At 45.1% G+C, this 22,374-nt stretch overlaps 1 protein-coding gene and 1 long non-coding RNA gene across 2 annotated transcripts in view; one reads left to right on the top strand and one right to left on the bottom strand.

Moving 5' to 3' along the window:
* Positions 1–22,374, bottom strand: part of LOC149972481 (uncharacterized) — a 114,654-nt gene that overhangs the window by 85,915 nt on the left and 6,365 nt on the right. The gene's annotated exons all lie outside the window — the stretch shown is intronic.
* On the top strand, positions 315–17,691 carry LOC149972482 (chromobox protein homolog 2-like). The gene is made up of 2 exons (XM_090216676.1): positions 315–4,723; positions 17,037–17,691. The coding sequence occupies exons 1-2, from the start codon at positions 4,704–4,706 to the stop codon at positions 17,443–17,445; spliced, it is 429 nt and encodes a 142-aa protein (XP_090072802.1). The 5' UTR covers positions 315–4,703; the 3' UTR covers positions 17,446–17,691.

The raw sequence follows: 22,374 nt of genomic DNA, 5'->3' as shown, positions 1-22,374 counted from the left end.
CATCATTATGTCTTGCGCAGGTGCGTTTCGTACATTTTTTTAAATGCTCAATATGATCTGAATGTATCATAATGTATCCATTGTGTCCACATAAATATCACACAATGAGGTGAAACCAGATTAGGATGGTCTCATAGAATACAGAATGTGGTTCATAGCCATGTGTGTGAATAGGAGAAGATGCAGTATCCAGACAGCGGAGGCTGTACGTGCCAGCCTGGTTGTATACCTGTACTCCCTTCCCAACTAGATGACCCTGGTAGTGACGCCAGAGGGGGAGGGAGGCAAGAACGGTGTGTGTGTGTGTGTGTGTGTGTGTGTGTGTGGAGGGGTCATAGAAAGCAGGCAGGTTGGTACGGGGGGTAGAAAGAAGGCAGGCAGATCTTTCGGCGCCCATGCTTTCACTCTCTACAGGCACATCAAGGCCGGTATGGCGGCTGGGCCGGGAGCTGCTGACACCGCCCAGTTCAAAGAGATCCTCCAGTAAGATCCTGGCAGAGCAGAGCAGAGCCGGCCCGGCACAGGGAACAACGCTCCCCATTCAGAGCTCGGCCTGGGAAAACACAGGGCTAAAACCTTGCACAGACCCCCCCCCCCCTGCTCTCAGGGCTCTCAGGCAAGTGGAGTTACAGGTGCTGCACACCCCTCTCCACCTCCCCCCTCTCTCCTTCTCCTCCTCTCTGCCCCGAGAGATTCATCCAGAGTTGGACGGTTCGTTGGCCCAGTACTGCTGCTTTTTCCATTGGCTGTGTCCTGTAATAGCCAGAGCATTGCTGTAACAGTGTTATTCCATTGGCTGGTCGAGCAGAGGTCTGCTGTTCTCTACTAATACCTGTTCTTTCTACCGGGACCATCACCTCGTGGTGTGATGTTCCGTGTTATTAGCACAAACTCGCGTTTTGGCGGCTGATACTGTTGCCGTGCCACACTGTTCTCACCCAAAACGACTCAACAAATGTTTCACTTCGTGTTTCTTTCCACAGGATTATTTATAGGCTAACACCTTGGGTATGATGACTATGACAGCACTTGTTATTCGATGTGGCTATACGGTATGTTTTGGCAGCACCGGTCAGGTGTCATTCACCCCCCCCCTGCTGTTTAATTCATGCTCTTTTATTTTTCACACCGGTCCTACATGAATGGTCTATTCAGTACGCCCACTTCAGCCCAACTCGATCAGGCCCCTAGAGCAAAATAAAGGAAGAGTGTGTGCCCATTAGTGTCTGCTAAGTTATCCCTCTCTCCCCATTGTCAGCGTGCCAGTGTCTGATCTGATCCACCCTGGCCGGTGGGTTGGAGGGGGGGTTGCTGACGCCCTGGCCAGGGGTGAAGGCTGACATGACATCACTCCTGCCACTGCTGTAGGGGATGTTTTCCCTGCCATACTGGGCCCGGGTGCTAGAGCTAGTGCAAACATTCTGGAGACTTCACAGGGGCTCTGTCATTATGCCGCCATGACACACACAACACAAACACACAGACACACAAACTCACACACACACACACACACACACAACGTGGGTTCTACATGGGCCCCTGTAGACTTTAATTACAGACCACATGGGACCTGGGGCTGACACTGTTGCATTATCACTCCAAGCAGAACCGCCAATTATGGCAGAGGATGAACTGTAAATCTCCTTGTCTTAATTAACCACTGCTGCTGGTACCAACAACCTGGGCAAAACATGTCTTTATGCGTTAATTAACCACACACACACAAGTAGGCACTTGCACACGTTCAAGGAGAGCCGAAGTCTTTATAAGCAGTCACGATTTCATGGAGATGCTTTCAGGATGACTAAGCGAACCAAGCCCTTGCTCTCCTGGTACAGAGTGAGGTCATCAAATCTGCTAATCATCCACAATAGATTTGAATAAAGGTTCAACTTGAGCACTCTACATGGGAAGCGAATGATGAGAGTTAAGATGAGAGCTACAGAGCAGGTGCCCGTTGAGCTGGGATGAAATAGGATATGTGTCCTGCTATGGAGGGAGACTAACTGTCTAACCGTGTCATGCAAGGCATACCCATCGCTCAGTGATGCAGGAGAGCCGTTCCACTGTGCTCAGCTCCCCTCTCCTGACCTTGGCCCTCTGTCGCTATCTCCCTGTGTGTACTCGGCGCTCATGGCGGAGATTACCCTGGCTTTTATGGGTTGGATCAAACCCATGGTCCCTTCTCCTCCTTCGCATTCCTCGCTAAACGTACACAGGCACACACACGCATGTAAATCACACACACACACACACACACACACACACATACTTTCCCCTTGGTCATGGCTTCCACCCAAGCCATGCCCCCTCTCCCTAGCGCAGAGAACCCTTGCACCATGAAGGGCCCCAGCAACATATCCCTCAGACCTGTTAAATCAACACTCGCCCGGGCCCCATTGTGCTCCACTACGGGCCCAAGGTTGGTTGTTGGTTTGGTCCCGCCGCTTGGTTAGGACAACGTTTGGATAGCGTTTGATCCGACTTAATCCAAGAGAGCGAGAGCCAGGCTAGAGCCGTGTCCCCGGGTGGGAGATGTGGCCACATGAGCCTACACCTGCACAGCCCCTCTCACACAATTCATTTCAGCAGGGTGGTTTAGCCTACATTTCAACAGTAGTCAAGACCAGTGACTAGCGAGTGGAACAGGTCCCATCTTTCTTTATAATCTGCCTAAATCTTATTCTTAGAGCCAAGGTAGGCTAAAACTAGGGCCCAGTGTTTTTCCCTGTTCAGGGCACGTGACCAAGAAAACTCCTGGCCCCACTGTACTTCTGAGTGATTGTTCTGTTACATGGGTATGCATTTACCATTGGGGTGTGTGTTTTCCCCCCCTGCTAGTGGTGTTCTATAAGCAGCCTTTTGTGACCTTGACCGTACCTGTCATGTGACCTTAGTAAACAGGAAGTTTGTTTTTCTTAATGGAAGAAGATCCTGTTTGATTCTGTATTCAGTACATTTGTGATCTCCATCCATCTGCAAGCCCTTATGCCTTTGGTAGCATTGTTGTTATGTAACACACTCTTAAACTTCTTACCTGATGTGGACGGTTATTTTTTGTGAACTTTGATTCCTGGTTATTTTGTAGGGATTGATGGCATGATTAAACATGCTCGGCTCTATTGGTTTACATGCTACACATATTTACCTTCTGTTTCCAGAGTGATTCTGAATGTAGAGTGATTCTGAATGTACTTTTCAATGTCGTCCATCTCTTCTGTAATACGTTACTTTCGTGGCTGAAAGGTCTTACGAACAGACGATTCTTTGAGAATGACTCGCCTCAGGCCAGGCCAAGAGCTACAGTAGAGTCCAGAGGTGGAGTGTGGGGTGTTCACAGAGAGGGCCTGGCCTGCATGCCATCCCGCTGTACTGCTCTGGGGAGTTGGTGGAATGGATAGATTGGCACACTGTGTGTGCCAGGATATGAGGAGTTATCTGTATTATGTCAAACACTCTGGATATCCTAGATAGATTACTGTGAAGTTAGAGTACGTAAATAGATACAGATAGCAGAATATTTCCCCTTAGGCTGGGGCGGCAGGTAGCCTAGTGGTTAGAGGGTTGGACTAGTAACCGAACGGTTGCAAGATCGAATCCCTGAGCTGACAAGGTAAAACATCTGTCATTCTGCTCCTAGGCCATCATTCAAATGAAGAATTTGTTCTTAGCTGACTTGCCTAGCTAAATAAAAATGCCAGGTTTTACACTATTTTCAACATCCTGAGCCTCTCACTTTAACCAACTGTCTTTCCTGCAGTGTTTTGTCTTGGCAGCGTAGTGGTGGGCACACTAAACGATGTGGCACAGTACAGGGGTCACACACTACAAGACCCTTCTCTTGGTCGTGAGGATTCTCGATATCACGCGATGCCGCGAAAACAATAACGTCACATACAGTGATGATGTGATTAGATAAGCTACAACGAACTGTGGCTCCAAGGCAGCCTCATAAACGTTTCAGTCAGGCCCTCACGCTTCCCAGCCGGAGTTGAAATATCTATCCAATAGTACATTTTAAATTGAATGACGTTGCTTGTGAACTTCCGAGCTGTAATGCTTTGGTTTTGTCTAAAAAGGCAATGACAGACGCATACTAGTTGTAGTCATTGATCCTGCTTGAGAGGCTACACATTCTGGGTGATGTGATATCATTGGCTATTGCTGACCACCGTTCTCAAAACCTGCTGTTGAACATCTCACACCCCAAGAGCATTGCAAGAATATATCTGGACGTCTGGGATGGCTCGGAGAAGGGATCGGTGACGGATGCGCCATGATTTGGCAACGACGTGGGTATTTGGTCTCTGATCTCAAAAGCTTGTCTGGGACAGCTAAATCGTAGCCAATATCATGTGGTGCACATACGGCTTCACTTCCTCACATTATCCCCTGTGCTTATTGACTGAGTTGTGTATTTTCTGATGTGGTGCCCAATCTCTTGCTCCTGCCTCACCTTACCTGTTCAGCACGTCAGTGTTCTTCACTCCGGGTACACCGTGTATACGTCCTTCTCTTCTCATCCTCACCTCAGCTCCTCTACACACCTCACAACCCCGTGAATTCTGTTTTGACGGAGGAAAGAGACCCAGAGCGCGCTGAACGGTTGTGACTTAGGAAAGCAGAACCACATTTGACATTCATTTCCGCAGCTGTGACCAGCTAAAAAAAAAACAGCTTTTGCAAATAGACCGGTACCGACAATGGAGCAGTGTAACTCTGTGTGCGTGAGTCATTCCTATTTTAGCAACGTTTTGGTCGTTTACTGTAGATTTACGGCAGATGTTCCCGAATTGACAGATGTGTGTGTGTGTGTGTGTGTATATGTCTATAATTATTAAAAAACACCTTTTGGTTACTCCGTATTGCGAGGTTTGCCTTATGTAATCGACGCTGCGGTTTGGGAAAGGGGTGTGGTCCCGGAACTTAATGAAAGCTAGCAAAACAGCCCCGCTGGCAGGGTTTCCTGAGACAAAGGAGCTTAAAGAAATATTTTCATCCACACTTGACTGCTCTCTGGACCTGGAGACACAGAGGGAACAGGAAGGAAGGATGGATGGTACAGAAGTGATGATACCCAATCAGATGGAGATTTGTGTGTGTGTGTGTGTGTGTGTGGCTGTGATGAAACAAAGATGAAACAATATGATGAGTCCTTCATGGACAGACTACCCACTATGTTTAGAGGGAAATCTCATATAGCCTACCCAATAAGTCCACATAGCTTCATCTGGAAGCCTTTATCCTAGTGTGCATCTCTATGATGTTGTGTGTCTTCCTGTATTGTACAGTTATGAAGCTCCATTATATAAAGTTACTTCTAGCTGGCCTGCTTGATAGTTGTTGAATTTGCGTATGGATATTCATTGACTTCTAGATGGGTTAGCTGTGTGCGTGCTTCAGTGTTGTGATTCTGGATGGCTAGATACTGTAGCTGACAAGAAGCTGCCTTGTGAAGAATTGTCGTTTCAGCTAGTTTAATCTTTTTCTTGAAACCTGGTCTTGCATAGAGGTGTTTTGATTGATGTCAGGTCTATGCTAATATGGCAAAAATTCACTAGCTAGCTAACCAACAACTGTAACAATGTATTTGAGAGACTATACGTGCTCATTGTGCAAATGTATTTATGTTTTCGATAAACATTGGAGACTAAATATGGTTTACATGTTGTCAACAATGTAAACCAAACAACCAACCTGTCTTTATAATGTCAACGTTGTGTGTGTGTGGCTGTCTGTGTGTGTGCGCACACGTGAGTATGTGTGGTGTGTCTGTGTGTGTGTGCGTGTGTGTGTGTGTGAGAGAGAGAGAGAGACATTAGAGACGGGATGGGGGTTGACAGACTGGATGTGATTATGGGGTGGAAAGGCTGGGAGGGGTTTGTGGTGAAGTGCTTTCTCAATAGTACATTCCAGTGTCAAAACAAAGCCCAACTGCTCTACAAGCTGAGACAGGATCTGCTCTCCCTGGCCTGTACCAGAGGGATTGTGCAAAAGGCCCACCAAGGGCCACTAAGACAGAAGAACTGTGCTATAGATGAGTCATTCACACTTGGTTTATGTGACACTGATCACAGATGGTTCAAATATATTGTAAAAAAAAATATGAGCAGATATTCTGGGAAAGGGAACAATTTCAGAAGAATTATTTGTTTTATAGTTTTTGGACAGCATCTCTAGTTAACTTTACCTGCCCTCTGATACTGTGAACCACAGCAAATGATTGGGAATCTCTGAGTGGAGTGGCTGTGTGTGGGTCTGTGCCAGTGTGAGATCATTAAACCGCTAACAAATGTTAAAAAAGCCACCTTTTAAAGGCAACAGCTGCTTGCCAGCGGGCCACTCTATCCTCTCTTCTCCCCTCTCGTCTCCTCTCCCCTCTCTTCTCTCCCAGGAGCCTCTAGTTTTCAGTACTGCTGCTCCTTATAGGCCCCACCCGGGCCCCACCCGGGCCAGACTCAACTCAACACCCGGCTCACCCCAAACTGCCCTCCCACGCTCTCCCCCATCAATAGATGTCACCCATGGCTCCCCATCCTACTCACCTGCCTGTGGGAAATAGTTACTGTCTCTCCCTCTAGTTACCTTTCCTCCTCATTACTACTCTACTGACATCTGTCCATGTGTCTGTATGTCCGTCCGTACGTCTGTCTGTCTCCTGTTCCTACTTGCTGTCAGTAAACGGCTCAACTGACTGTTTAACTCTTCTAATTTGGCCCTCCCTCTCTGTTCTCGCTCTCTTTTGTCTTTCTGTTCTATGTTCTACGTTATCTCTCTCTCTCTTGCTCTCTCTCTCTTCTCAAGTTCAGATCCAGATTTTTACACGAGTCAGTGAACAACACATGAGTTTCCCATGCTGAAAGCTGATAAGGAGGCCTTCCTCTCCCCCATGGCTGTGGCAGGCTGGTGTTTGTGAATGCGGGCGGCCATGCGGGGGGGGGGGGGGGGGGGGGGGGCATGCCTTCATCTGGGCATTTGTTCCCTCACCGCTCCTGCTGGTAAATAGCTTCTCTGAACTCACAAAAGAAAAATCTCCTGTGCTCAAGTTTGATTTACTACGCCGAAGGAAATAACATTAACGTGTTCTTTTTTGGGGTCTTTGTTCGCTAGGGTTTGTTTACTATACACTGTATGGAAAATCCTTCAGGAATTTTGAGGAAGTGGGTGTTTCTTCCTGGAGCTGGCTCTTAATGGGGCTGGAGCTGGGGATGGGGGGGGGGGGGGGTAATCCCAGAATGCCCTCAGGTGTTCACAGTTTTGGGCGGGTGCTGTGGATGGGCTTTGGGGACTGAGCCTATTTTTTAAGATTCCTTCACCTGCATTAATTACAGAACCGTGTTTAATAACAGAGTTTAATTAATGCCTACAGACTCGAGGAAAATCCCTCACGTCTTTTTTCCTTTAGTGGCCGGATCTCTCATTCCTTCCTCTGTACTTCTGTACTTCTCTTTCTCTCCCTGTACATTTACTCGAGGGCTAACAAGACAAACAGTTATTAAAGGAGTTGCAATGCATTATGGTACTGTCACTGCCTCTTTACCTTTGACCCCAACCTACCTGTAAACCACACCCTTGTGATGATTGCACAACTGTGGTCACCTGCAGCTCTCCTCTTGTTGAACCCTGTGACCCCTAGGGCGGAGACCAGTTTATATAGGGTCATAACCTTTGTAACAATCGACCTAACGCTCTCACACCCACACGGTCCACTCTGTTTCTCCACTCTCGCCAGGTTTCTCCCCCTTTCTGAGCTTCTCTCTCTCTGTCTCTCTCAGCTCACCAATGGTCTTTCTGAAAGGGGCTGAATCATCTGTGCTAATGAGGGCCTGATATTTCCATGCAGCTTATTTCTGACTGCATTTGCGTCTGGATTATAACCACTAAAGAGCTATAGCCGCCCGCAGAAATGCCTGCAAGGGAAGTGCCTGGCTCTTTAGTACATGTGTGAGGCAGTCCCAGAAGTACACAGCGTACCTCTGCAGCAGTGGCTCCATGGCGGCTCAGTCTGAATCATGTACCTCTGACTGCAGGTCATCAACTTGTATTCCCTGAGGTTTCAGGCTTTATATGCCTCCACATCTGTACCATCTTTGGTGGTTCCTACTGTTGGGAGTCTAGTGGTTAGAGCGTTGGACTAGTAACCGAAAGGTTGCAAGTTTAAATCCCCGAGCTGACAAGGTACAAATCTGTCGTTCTGCCCCTGTACAAGTTAACCCATTGTTCCTGGGCCGTCATTGAAAATAAGAACTTGCCTAGTTAAAAATAGTAAAAATAAATCAATTAAAGGTAAGCCTGGGCTGTGTGTGTGCGAATGTACATCTAGGCCTATGTGTGTGAGGAATCCGGCATCTACTCTTCCACTTGCCAGTCTCTCAGCACACATTTAGCAGTAGATCAGAGCCCCCTCTACCCCTGGAGAGTGATGCTGTGCCCCTCTAATCCTCCTACACTTGCTGGCGGTACCTGCCAAATTGGTGCCAATGATAGCTCTACCCCCCGGACCATGATGTCCTACCACTGCTTCAACAGAAATACATGAACACATATCAACTTTGACAAGCTATGTTTGTTCACTTTCTGGCGTTTTTGTTTTGTCATTTCTTATCTTTTCACATTTTAAAAATGTGTTTTCAATTGGGGATGCTGATGGTGAAATCGGATGCTTTTTCACATGCGTCAGACAGTAAGGATTTAAAAGAGGCCAGCAGGAGAACATAAATCCTGTTCATATGTAAGCTAGACAGCCGTACAGAACCACAGCTGGAATGTAGAGTGTTGTGTGTTTTTCACTCAAACCCAATCTTTATGGGGAGGAGGAGTCTGCAGAGCCAATGTGTGTACAGCAGCATTTTCTAATTGAACTCAGAGGCTTTCCCCAGGAACTGGTCATCTATTCATGCAGTGTATACACAGCCATGTTGGGTCCAGTGGTTTCTGGAGATAACACCTCACGGTGAGATGAGGTGTCTTGTATTTGTACTGTTAACTGTAACTCAATCGGGAGAAAAACAGCCTGCATGTCATGGTTGAACAATATGACCTAATGGATGATTGCGTTAAACATACAGTCCACATGTAGGCCTATGTTAGCAAATTGAATTTGGGGAAGGAGAAAACAAAACAACCTGTAATCCATTTTGGATCTAAAACACAACAGGCCATGTCCACGAGGGTGGGGGGGAGGGGGGGGGGGGGTCGTTGGAGAGGAAGACACATTGAAAACAGACGTCATAGTTTGTGTGTGTGCGCGTGTGTGTGAGAGTTCACATGTGCAGTCTGTGTGTGTTTGTCTTTGTGTCTGTGTGCACGTGTGTGTGCGTGTGTGTAGAGGCTAATTGGTACCTGGTCCAGAGCCCCTGGGGTGAACAGATGATAGCTGCTCTAAAGTGGCTGGGGGGGGGGCTGTAGGTCTGTGGGGCATGCAGACAGATTTTTCCATGCTACTGCCCCAGCCCTAATGCTCTCATTAAATCATTACCCTACCCACCAAAGTCCCCTTAGCCTAAAGCTCCAGGTGTGAAATGTAAATGTTTGGCAAATTGAAAGATCTCAGAGCCTGCAGGTTTAACATGGACACCATCCATCTCCTCTAGGATGGGCTTCAAGGGATGATTCACTTAACCTACTGATGGATACGATTTTCCACTTTGGGGTGTTGTTGATTGAGTCAGACATTATTTAAAGGGATTGTTCACCCAAATTACAAAATGACATTTGGTTTCCCACCCTGTAAGCAGTCTATAGACAAGGTATGACAGCAATCCATGCTCTGGTTTTGTTTACCACCAATTCCAAATGCTATTTTCTTTGCATTTGTGTCACAAATCCAATGCAAGTCAATGGTACCTACAGCGCCTTTAGAAAGTATTCATATCCCTTGACATTTTCCATTGTTTTGTGTCACTGGCCTATAAAAAATGCCCCTAATGTCAAAGTGGAATTATGTATTATAATTTTTTTTTTTTTTTTACAAATTAATAAAAAATGGAAAGCTGAAAAGTCTTCAACCCCATTGTTATGGCAAGCCTAAATAAATTCAGGAGTAAAAATGTGTTTAACAAGTCACATAATAAATTGCATGGACTCAATATGTGTGCATTAATAGTGTTTAACGTGATTGTTTTATGAATATGTCATCTCTATACCCCACACATTATCTGTAAGGTCCCTCTGTAACGGCCATTGTTGGTGGAAGGTGAGGACCAAGGTGCAGCGTGGTATGTGTCCATATTTATTAGAATGAACACGGAAATAACAACAATAACAAAGAGAAACGACCGAAAACAGTTCTGGCTGGTGCAGACACACAACAGGATACAGAAAATAATCACCCAACAAACACAATAGAAAACAGGCTCCCTAAATATGCTTCTCAATCAGGGACAACAATTGACAGCTGCCTCTGATTGAGAACCATACCAGGCCAAATACAGAAATAGCAAATCATAGAAAAACTAACATAGACAACCCACCCAACTCACGCCCTGACCATACTTAAACAAAGACATAAAAACAGAACTAAGGTCAGAACGTGACACCCTCAGTCAGGCAGTGGATTTCAAACACAGATTCAACCACAAAGACCCGAGAGGTTTTCCAATGCCTCGCAAAGAACGGCACCTATTAGCAAAAAAAAGCAGACATTGGTGAAGTTATTAATTACACTTTGGAGGGTGTATAAATACACCCAGTCACTGCTAAAAATACAGGCGTCCCAAAGATACAGGCGTCCGTCCAAACTCAGCTGCCGGAGAGGAAGGAAACTGCTCAGGGATTTCACCATGAGGCCAATGGTTACTTTAAAACAGTTACTTTATGGTGACTTTAACACAGTTACAGAGTTTAATGGCTGTGATAGGAGAAAACTGAGGATGGATCAACAACACTGCAGTTACTCCAAAATACTAACCTAAATGACAGAGTGAAAAGAAGGAATCCTGTACAGAATAAAAATATTCCAAAACATGGATCCTGTTTGCAATAAGGCACTAAAGTAAAACTGCAAAAAATGTGGCAAAGAAATGTACTTTATGTCCTGAATATAAAGCGCTATGTTTGGGGAAAATCCAACACAACATATTGAATGTTCCTGAGTGGCTGAGTTACAGTTTTGACCTAAATGACAAGACTTGGAAATGGCTTTCTAGCAATAATCAACAACCAACTTGAGAGAGTTTGAATCATTTTCGAAAGAATAATGTAAAAATATTGTACAATCCAGGTGTGCAATGCTCTTAGAGACTTACCCACAAAGACTCACAGCTGTAATCACTGCCAAAGGTGATTCTAACATGCCAAAGTCTTCAGCTTCTACCCCCATAAGACTACTGAACAGCTAATGAAATGTCTACCCAGACTATTTGCATTGACCCCCCCCCCCCCCCCCCACCCCTTTCTTTACGCCTCTGCTGCTCTCTGGTTGTTATCTATGCATAATCACTTTACACCTACCTACATGTACATATTACTTAAATTACCTAGACTAACCTGTATCCCCACACATTGACTCAGTACCAGTACCCCCTGTTTATATAGCCTCATTATTTTTTATTTTGTTGTGGAACTTTTTTACAAACTTTTTAATTACATTTCATTAGTAAATAATTTCCGAACCTCTTATTTTTCTTAAAACTGCATTGGTTAAGGGCTTGTAAGTAAGCATTTCACAGTAAGGTCTACACCTGTTGTAGGCGCATGTGACAAATACGATTTGATTTGACTCAGAGGAGTGAATACTTACGCAAATTTGATATTTCTTCAATTCATTTTCAATCAATTTGTCAAAAAATAGAAAAAACATATTTTCACTTTGTCATTATGGGGTATTGTGTGTAGATGGTTGAGAATAAAACATTTTTTAATTCAGTGTCACGGCAGATTTCCTCCTCTTCCTCTGAAGAGGTGAAACAAGGATCGGACCAATATGCAGCGTGGTAGGTGTCCATGTTTTTAATTTAGGGAAAAGTGAACATGAACACAAATACAAAATAACAACATGAACTGGCAACAAAACAGTCCTGTGTGGCACAGACACAGGAAACAATCACCCACAAAATCCCCAAAGAACATGGCTGCCTAAATATGGTTCCCAATCAGAGACAACAATAAACACCTGCCTCTAATTGAGAACCAATCTAGGCAACCATATACTTTCATAAACACCTACACTAGGCAACACCCCATAAACATACAAAACCCCTAGACCAGACAAAACACATAAATCCCCCATGTCACACCCTGACCTAACCAAATTAATAAAGAAAACAAAGATAACCAAGGCCACGACATGACATTCAGGATGTAACACAACAAAATATGGAATACGTCAAGGAGTATGTATACTTTCTGAAGGCACTGTATATTAGAATTTTTCATCAAATGTATTGTGTAGCTCAATGTAGTTACTTGTAGATTAATTGATGAAAGCACAAAAATAAATGCTAACATGTACCATTGACTTGCATTGGATTTGTGTCACAAAGGCTAGAAAGTTAGCATTTGGAAACAGGGCCAGGCAAACAAAACCAAAGCATAGATTGCTCTCACACCTTGTCCAAAGATTGCTTACATGGTGAAGAAACCAATATATAATTTTGTATTTTGGGTGAACTCTCCCTTTTGGATTATTTAGTTACTTTCAACAGCCTCGGCTTAGCATTAGCTTTCCCAATCCTAAAGCTAATGGAAACATTAGAGAATATTCTTCATATGGTCTTAAGAAACATAGAGACACAGACCAGAGAGTTCTACAATCCTCAATGCTCCCACCATCCAGAAGCTCTCTCTCACCATGGCCCCCAGCCCATAGTGTAGCGGTGGTGCCATGGGAAGTTTAGGCTGTCTCTGTCCTGCTTTGTTTTCAACGCCACTTTCCACAATGACATTAAAGAGCAGGAGAGGTGAAAGGGGAGAGAGGAAGCCAAACCAGCTGGATATCGGTGTGCCACCATGCCTACTTCCTCTTTAAAAATAAAAATATTTCACTTTTCTCCTAACTACTCAATATCATAACAATAACAACAGAAACATAGCTTTCACTACAATGCCCGGCCGCCATGAACCACGAACACTTTCTCACATTCGTTGTGAGTTGTTGTGATTGCCAGTTATCACCGGCCCATTTCAGGGCAGTTCATGTTCCATTCAGATGTGTCAGTAGTCAGTACAGCCTCATGTGTATGTGCTGAAATGTGCCCGACTTCTTTCTTTTGTGCACGTCACTGTGGTTAAGGGTGTTCCTGAGGAAATAATGAGGTGATAATATCAATGAGAAGCAGATGGAAACTAGATTCCGATGCTGGATCTGACACTGAAAGATCTGACACAGCCTCAGCTCTGACTTGACTTACGTTGCCTTCAGAAAGTATTCATATCCCTTGACTTATTCCACAATTTGTTGTGTTACAGCTTTAATTAAAAACTGATTAAATAGCTTTTTTTCCTCACCCATATACACACAATACCCCATAATGACAAAGTGAAAACATGTTTTTAGAAATGTTTACAAAATGTATTAAAAATGGAAATACAGAAATATCTAATTTACATAACTATTCACAACCCTGACTCAATACATGTTAGAATTACCTTTGGCAGCGATTACAGCTGTGAGTCGTTCTAGGTAAGACTCTAAGAGCTTTGCACACCTGGATTGTACAATATTTGCACATTATTATTATTTTTTATTCTTCAAGCGCTGTCATGCTGGTTGTTGATCATTGCTAGACAGACATGTTCAAGTCTTGCCATTTAAGTCAAAAATGTTACTCGGCCACTCAGGAACATTCAATGTCATCTTGGTAAGCAACTCCAATGTATATTTGGCCTTGTATTTCAGGTTATTGTCCTGCTGATAGGTGAATTTGTCTCCCAGTGTCTGATGGAAAGCAGATTGAAACAGGTTTTCCTCCTAGATTGTGCCTGTGCTTAGGTCTATTCTTTTCTTTCCATCCTAAAAAAATGTCCTAGACCTTACCGATGACAAGCATACCCATAACATGATGTAGCTACCACCATGCTTGAAAATATGAAGAGTTGTAGCTCAGTGATGTGTTGTGTTGGATTTGTCCCAAACTTCAGGCTTTGTATTCAGGACATAAAGGGGTGGTATACAGAAGAACAGCTCAAATTTGCTAAGAGAAATGACAGCCAATCATTACTTTAAGACATGAAGGTCAGTCAATACGGAAAACTTCAAGAACATTGAAAGTTTCTTCAAGTGCAGTCGCAAAAACCATCAAATGCTGTGATGAAACTGGCTCTCATGAGGACCGCCACAGGAAAGGAAGTTCCAGAGTTACCTCTGCTGCAGAGGATAAGTTCATTAGAGTTACAAGCCTCAGAAATTGCAGTCCAAAGAAATGCTTCACAGAGTTCAAGTAACAGACACATCTCAACATCAACTGTTCAGAGGAGACTGTGTGAATCAGGCCTTCATGGTCGAATTGCTGCAAAGAAACCACAACTAAATGACACCAATAAGAAGCAGAGACTTGCTTGGGCCAAGAAACATGTGCAATAGACATTAGACCTGTGGAAATCTGTCCTTTGGTATGATGATTCCAAATGTGAGATTTTTGGTTCCAACCGCAGTGTCTTTGTGAGACGCAGAGTAGGTGAACAGGTGATCTCCGCATGTGTGGTTCCCACCATGAAGCATGGAGGAGGAGGTGTGATAGTGTGGAGGGTGCTTTGCTGGTGACACTGTCTGTGTTTTATATAGAATTCAAGGCACACTTAACCAGCATAGCTACCACAGCATTCTGCAGTGATACGCCATCCCATCTGGTTTGCACTTAGTGGGACTATCATTTGTTTTTCACAGGATAATGACCCAACACACCTCCCAACACAACTGGGAAGAGTTAGACCACAGAGTGAAGGAAAAGCAACCAACAAGTGCTCAGCAGATGTGGGGACTCCTTCAAGACTGTTGGAAAAGCATTCCAGGTGAAGCTGGTTGAGAGAATGCCAAGAATGTGCAAAGCTGTCATCAAGGCAAAGCTTGGCTCCTTTGAATAATCACAAAGACAAAATATATTTTGATCTGTTGTCACGACTTCCGCCGAAGTTGGTCCCTCTCCTTGTTCGGGCGGCGTTCGGCGGTCGAAGTCGCCAACCTTCTAGCCATAGCTGATCCTCTTTTCATTTTCCTTTGGTTTTGTCTTGTCTTGGATCACACCTGGTTCCAATCCCATTCATTATATGTTGTGTATTTAACCCTCTGTTTCCCCTCATTGTCCTTGTCGGTGATTGTTTGTTTGTAAGCTAGATATGTACAAGATATGTTCTGGTGTGCGACGGGTTTTGTACCCACTTGTATTATCTTGTATATTTTGGTTTTTGGAATTTTTGAGCACTTATTGAGCACTTATTATACTGCTCCGTCTCCTTCCTAGGGTATCACATTTCCACCTCAGGGGTGGAGATGGAGTGTGACCGCATTGCAGCCGTGCGTAATTGGCCGACTCACCCCCGCAGTAAAGAGGTGCAGCGGTTCTTAGGGTTTGCCAACTACTACCGGAGGTTTATCTGGGGTTTTGGTCAGGTAGCGGCTCCCATTACCTTACTGCTGAACGGGGGCCCGGTGCGCGTGCAGTGGACAGCTGAGGCGGACAGAGCTTTTAGTCACCTGAGGGCTCTGTTTACCCCGGCTCCCATGCTGGCCCATCCGGATCCCTCTTTGGCGTTCATAGTGGAGGTGGACGCATCCGAGGCTGGGATAGGAGCTGTGCTCTCTCAACACTTGGGTATGCCACCGAATCTCCGTCCCTGTGCCTTCTTCTCGAAGAAGCTCAGCCCGGCGGAATGAAACTATGACGTGTGGGACCGGGAGTTGTTGGCTGTCGTCAAGGCCTTGAAGGTGTGGAGACATTGGCTTGAGGGGGCTGGACACCCTTTTTTCATCTGGACTGACCACCGCAATCTGGAGTACATCCGGGCAGCGAGGAGACTGAACCCTCGCCAGTCAAGGTGGGCCATGTTTTTTACCCATTTTGTGTTTACCCTTTCTTACAAACCAGGCTCCCAGAACGCGAAGGCAGACGCATTGTCTCGGCTGTATGACGCAGAGGAGCGGCCCATGGATCCCACTCCCATACTCCCCGACCTCCTTCCTGGTGACGCCGGTAGTGTGGGAGCTGGTCACGGACATTGAGCAGGCGTTACGTGTAGAGCCCGCTCCCGTCCATTCTCCCGCTGGGCGTCTGTACGTCCCATCTCCAGTCCTGCAGCGCCTTCGCGATCTACTGGCACCTGCCCAGAGGTAAGCTACACCCCTTACCTGTTCCACAGCGGCCTTGGTCACACCTGTGGGTGGATTTTCTTACTGATCTTCCACTCTCACAGGGCAACACCATGATCCTGGTCATTGTGGATTGTTTCTCTAAGTCCTGTCATCTCCTCCCTCTGCCCGGTCTCCCTACGGCCCTACAGACTGCGGAGGCCTTGTTTGGGGTCCCCAGTTCACGTCTAGGGTCTGGAAGGCATTCATGGAACGTCTGGGGTCTCGATCAGCCTTACTTCAGTGTTTCACGCCGAGAGTATGGGGCAGGTGAAGAGAGTGAACCAGGATGTGGGCAGGTTTCTGCGGTCCTATTGGACCGGCCGGGGGAGTGGGCAGAGTTCGTGCCCTGGGCCGAGATGGCACAGAACTCACTCCTCCACTCCTCCACTAACATCTCTCCCTTCCAGTGCGTACTGGGGTACCAGCCGGTTCTGGCTCCTTGGCATCAGGGTCAGACCGAGGTTCCTGTGGTGGATGACTGGTTCAGGCACGCGGATGAGACGTGGGAAGCCGTCCGTGTCCACCTTCAGCAGGCCGTGATGCGGCAGCAGGTTGATGCAGATCACCACTGCAGTGAGACCCTGGGTCTGGCTCTCGACCCAAAACCTACCCCTCTGCCTGCCCTGCTGTAGGCTGGGTCTGCGGTTTGTGGGGCCATTTAAAGTCCTGAGGAGAGTGAACGAGGTTTGTTATAGGTTATAGCTTCCACCCGATTACCGTATTAACCCCCGTTCCATGTGTCTCTCCTCAGGCCGGTGGTGGCAGGCCCTCTCCAGGAGTCTGAGGTGCGGGAGGTTCCTCCGCCCCCTCTCGACATCGGGGGGGCCCTGGCATACTCCGTTCGCTCCATACTGGATTCAAGGCGCCGGGCAAGGGGCCTTCAGTATCTCGTGGAGTGGGAGGGGTGCGGTCCGGAGGAGATGTGCTGGGTTCCGGTCGAGGACGTGTTGGACCCATCTATGCTGCAGGAGTTCCACCGTCTTCGTCCGGATCGCCCTGAGCCTCGCCCTCCGGGTCGTCCCCGAGGCCGGTGTCGACGAGCTGCTGTAGCCGCGTGTCAGGGGAGGGGGGTTCTGTCACGACTTCCGCCAAAGTTGGTCCCTCTCCTTGTTCGGGCGGCGTTCAGCGGTCGAAGTCGCCGACCTTCTAGCCATAGCTGATCCTCTTTTCATTTTCCTTTTGTTTTGTCTTGTCTTGTATCACACCTGTTTCCCAACCCATTCATTATATGAGTTGTATTTAACCCTCTGTTTCCCCTCATTGTCCTTGTCGGTGATTGTTTGCTTGTAAGCTATGTGCAAGATATGTTCTGGTGTGCGACGAGTTTTGTACCCACTTGTATTATTTTGTATATTTTGGTTTTCAGAGTTTTTGAGCACTTATTAAACTGCTCCGTTTTATACCAAGTTTGATCTCCTGCGCCTGACTTCCCTGCCACCAGCACGCACCCTTACATCTGAACACTTTTCTTCATTACTACATGATTTCATATGTTTTATTTCATAGTTTTGATGTCCTCACTATTATTCTACAATGTAAAAAATAGTAAAAAATAAGGGGGAAATCCTTGAATGAGTAGGTGTGTCCAATCTTATTGTAGGTTAGTATTGTGGAGTAACTACAATGTTGTTGATCCATCGTCAGTTTTCTCCTATCACAGCTATTAAAATATGAACATGTTTTTGTTTTTTAAAATATGTAAATAGCTGTGATGTTTTAAAGTCACCGGTGGCCTCATGGTGAAATCCCTGAGTGGTTTCCTTCCTCTCCGGAGTTACAGTATGAAGGGTGCCTCTACCTTTGCTCCAAAGTGTAATTAATAACTTAATAACCATGCTCAATGTGATACTCAGTATCTGCTTTTTTATTTTTTTATCTACCAATAGGTGCCCTTCTTTGCGAGGCACTGGAAAACCTCCCTGGTCTTTGTGGTTGGATCTGTGTTTGAAATTCACTGCTCAACTGAGGGAACTTAGCAGATAATTGTCTTTGTGGGGTACAGAGAATAGGTTGTCATTCAAAAATGATGTGAGTCCATGCAGCGTGTTATGTGACTTGTTAAGCACGTTCTTTTACTCCTGAACTTATTAAGCTTGCCATAACAAAGGGTTTGAATACTTACTGACTCAAGACATTTCAGCTTCTCATTTTTAATAATAACAACAACAACAAAAAACAGGCGTACTGAAAACCTAATTCTATTTAGAAATGATGGGGTATTGTGTGTAGACCAGTGACACAATATATTTTTTTTAAATAGGGTCTGTCACACAATTATTTTGGGGGGGAGGGGGGGGGGGAGTCAAGGAGTGTGAATGCTTTCTGAAAGCACTCTATCTGTGTTGGGGGATTTCTGTGTTGGGGGATTTCAAAATGACCGACATCTAAAAAGACCCAACAGAACCTGTTCTATATACCAGAGAGTCTTCCAAGAAGCAAGAGGTGTTGTCAAGGTTGTTTTGATTTAAGTTATTTCACCCTAGGCTTATTATTAAAAATTATTGACTCACACCTCAGTGTGCCAAGTACAGGTCTGATCATGCCTGTCAGTGTCTATTGAACTGTGAAAGTCAGTTATGAGCAGTGCATGTGAGCTGAAAAACACACACACATGCACGCAGACGCACACACACACGCACACACTCACGCACACACACATACACACACACATACACACACTGACACAAGAACACTCACCCCACACAAACGCACACACATACACTATCCCTCACTTGCAGTCAACCCTCCCCAGAGACTTCGAAGTTGCTGACAAAAGCAGCAAATACCTAGCGATATGGGGTTTCACCCACTGAGACGACCAATCACAGTTGACTCTCTAAAGGTCAACATGTGCCAGCAGATTATCTTGCTGCTCCTAGAATCACCTAATTTGTGGGGGGGAGGAGCAAGAGTTATTAACCCCTGAGTTATGACGTGAGAATTCCACCATGTTGCTCTGCTGATTGAAGGGCCAAGAAGGGGAGCTCCTCAGGACGCAACACAAGCCTGGAGCCACCCCTCTGACCCCCCAGCCCCACTGCCCGAATTTACTGCCCTAGGGCTCTGGCCATGAGTTACCCGCTGTCTTCCCTCAGATGTACCCACTCACCCAGACAACTACAGGCAGGCAGGCAGGCAGGTAGGCCCTTGGAGTGGTAGTCAATCGCATTACGGGGCTGGTGAAAGGATACAGAGTTCACTGAGAAAGAGAGTTTGTGACAGCACTCACTTTATCACCTTTATCCCCTTTGTGACCTAACCTGTCCAAATGTCATCAAACTTTGTAATTAGCATAAGTTAAAAACATTGTTCCTCTTGTGGTATGAATTTGTATATTGGGATTCCAGAGCAAAAACTGGGTGGTCTGCAGTGGAGGAGGAATTGTTTATTTAATTATTAGCCGTTCTGGGTTTTGACTGAACAGGGCCCTTGGACTAGAATCAATCAACATCTTGGATTTAGCTAATACCTTCTATTTAAGTAAAGGCTTTAGGTTTTTCCCTAAAACAGTTTTCTTTCTCTCTACATGTTTCATCATAATATTGTGACCAACATGTTTGGCATAGATCCGAATCTTATAGAACCTCTAATTAAACTAGGCAAATTCAGTCATGTAGTAATTATTCATAGTTTTATCACGTCCAATCTTGTCCACTTGTGGCCTAAAGCAGAGCTCAAGGACTCTAGTTGCTCTGTACCTATGCCTTTTCCACCCTCTTAAACATACAGTAGCTGAGAGCTATAAGTTGGGTGTGGGGCTCAGACAGACAGGTAGTCTATTATATCTCAGGGCAGGGGATGTGGGGTATAGGGTGGAGACTAGTGACTGCATGTGGAGACACACTTTGCCAACGGTGACAGAATCAGTCCGCGCTAGTCAAGCCGACAAGGAGAGGATCAGTCAACGCTAGCTGAGCCCAGAGAGAGATCAGAGATCCACGGCAGCAAAAAACGTCTCCACTTGCAAATGCAATGCAATGTTTCCAACATGCTTCCACTTTTTTCCAATAAAATGCTTCCTGTAGAGGCAAATACCCATAGAGATCCTATTAAATTACTAGAGGGGCTATGTCATGAACCCTAAAAGTTCCAGAACGGAGTGAAAATGGCAGCCATGTTGGTCAGGGAGAAATCCAAACTAGTCTAAATGGAATGAATGGCAGTAGAGGCATACTCCTGACTTTACTTATGCAGGAAAATAAAAGTTCTGTTGTTACTGTTCCAATCACATTTTTGCAAAGGTACACTGCATTTTCTCTATAAATAGGCTCTAAATATATGACATTAGACTGTGAGTGTTAATATATGATACAATATCAGTACTTGTTACCTTTACAACTTGTCTAAATCCTATCATCAACCCATTTCAGCCAGTGTATGGCTGTGGATTGACAGCATTGTTTTGATGGAATGTTGGCATATTGGCAGTTAATTTGAAAAATGTATAGAGTAATTCATCTAAAACTGTCTGGCTAGCTGGCTAACAAACATACAGTGCAGATCAATTCTTAAAATGCATTGTTTTACACAATATCTTATCACAGCAATGGCAGACCATGGTTGATCAACTCCCTGACCAAAATGGCTGACCTTTATCGTATTATAAGAAGGTTCATGGCCATTCTAGTATTCTAATTTGTAATTTTATGCAAATATCTAACTTCTGGTTGTAGTTTGTGATGAATGTTTTCTGGACCCAATTGAGCTATTTGATGACATTTATCAAAGTTGTATTAGTGAGTAGTAAACCCTAACCCTAACCTTAACTCCTACCCTTACCATAACCCTAATACCATTTAGCATTAACCGTGTGTGTATGGGGCGGTTTGGATGGAGCAGCACCCGAAGCTAACCGCTGGTGTGGATGACAGCCCAGCCATGAGAAGCATGATGACATCAGAGGACAAACTGTTCTCATAACAATTCCCGTTGCCACGGAAATAGACCGATTGGCCGGGTCTCCTGCTGAAGAACCAATCAACACCAATCTGTCCATGGGGGCAACCAATCAGATTACCCCACCAACTTCGACATCTCTCCTGTTAGTTCTATCTCAATTTCGCTCTGTCTCCCCCTCCTCTCTTTCTCTCTCTGTTTCTCTGTCCTGTTAGTGATGGTTATTTTGTATGTCTAGATCTAGGAAAGGCGTTGTGCTGTGGTTTCAGTGACAGTGCACTTTTCCCCCCTCTCTCTCTCTATTCCCTCTGTCTATTCTTGGCCCATGAGTCCATGTACTCAGCTGCTTAGGCGTTGTTTTCCCCAAAGTATCAAACTAATTGTGTTCCATTTCCTCGTCACTACATCACTGCATCTCTATGTTGTGTGTGTGTGTGTGTTTGTGGTTTTGGTTTTACTATCCTTGTAGGAACCAGAAGTCCTCACGAGGATAGTAAAACAAGAAACATTGTGCATCTCGCCGTTCCCCACAAGAAAAAAGGCTATTTTAGGCTCAGGGGTAAGGTTTAGGGTTAGGATTACAATTAGGGTTCTGGTGAGAATTAGGGATTAGAGTTAGGTTAGGGTTATGTTAGACATAAGGTTAGGGTTAGTTTTCACCCTAGGATAAACGTAACATAATAAATGTATATCTGTCTCCCTCCATTTAGTATGATATGGTACGTTTGTATGGTATGCATTCATTTGTGGATGTCCATCTTACAGTATATTTCGTATGATATGTTACTGTTGAAGGATTTTTTATCAATAATGACTAAATAATGTATACATTTGGCGTAGAGTTACAACTAACAGAGTTATATGCTGTCTGTTGAAGAATATGTTTGTACATAGGCCAAGAGGAAGGGTCAACAGACAACTTGTGATCACAGTGAAACTAACAACAGGAAAGATGTCTGGTCCCCAACCAGGGTGGGGAGAAACTTTTGGGCGTGCAGTAGATTGTGTAACATGTGGTAGCGGAAGATATATGTATGTGTTGGAATTGAATTGAAAAGCAGCTTCGTCATTGTCCAAGAGAAGGAGGGACATTTCGTATGACATGACGCTATGTGTAATATATAAACTAATATACATGTGATTATGTTCAGAGCTCTCGAGAATAAACCAAATAAATGTTGGTGGCTGGTCTC

Source organism: Oncorhynchus mykiss, chromosome 23, assembly GCF_057628025.1.
Source record: "Oncorhynchus mykiss isolate SJ-2025 chromosome 23, ASM5762802v1, whole genome shotgun sequence".
In the NCBI taxonomy this organism is placed as follows: Eukaryota; Metazoa; Chordata; class Actinopteri; order Salmoniformes; family Salmonidae; genus Oncorhynchus; species Oncorhynchus mykiss.
The sequence above is the reverse complement of the archived record's forward strand: the minus strand, read 5'-3'. Positions and strand labels throughout refer to the sequence as shown.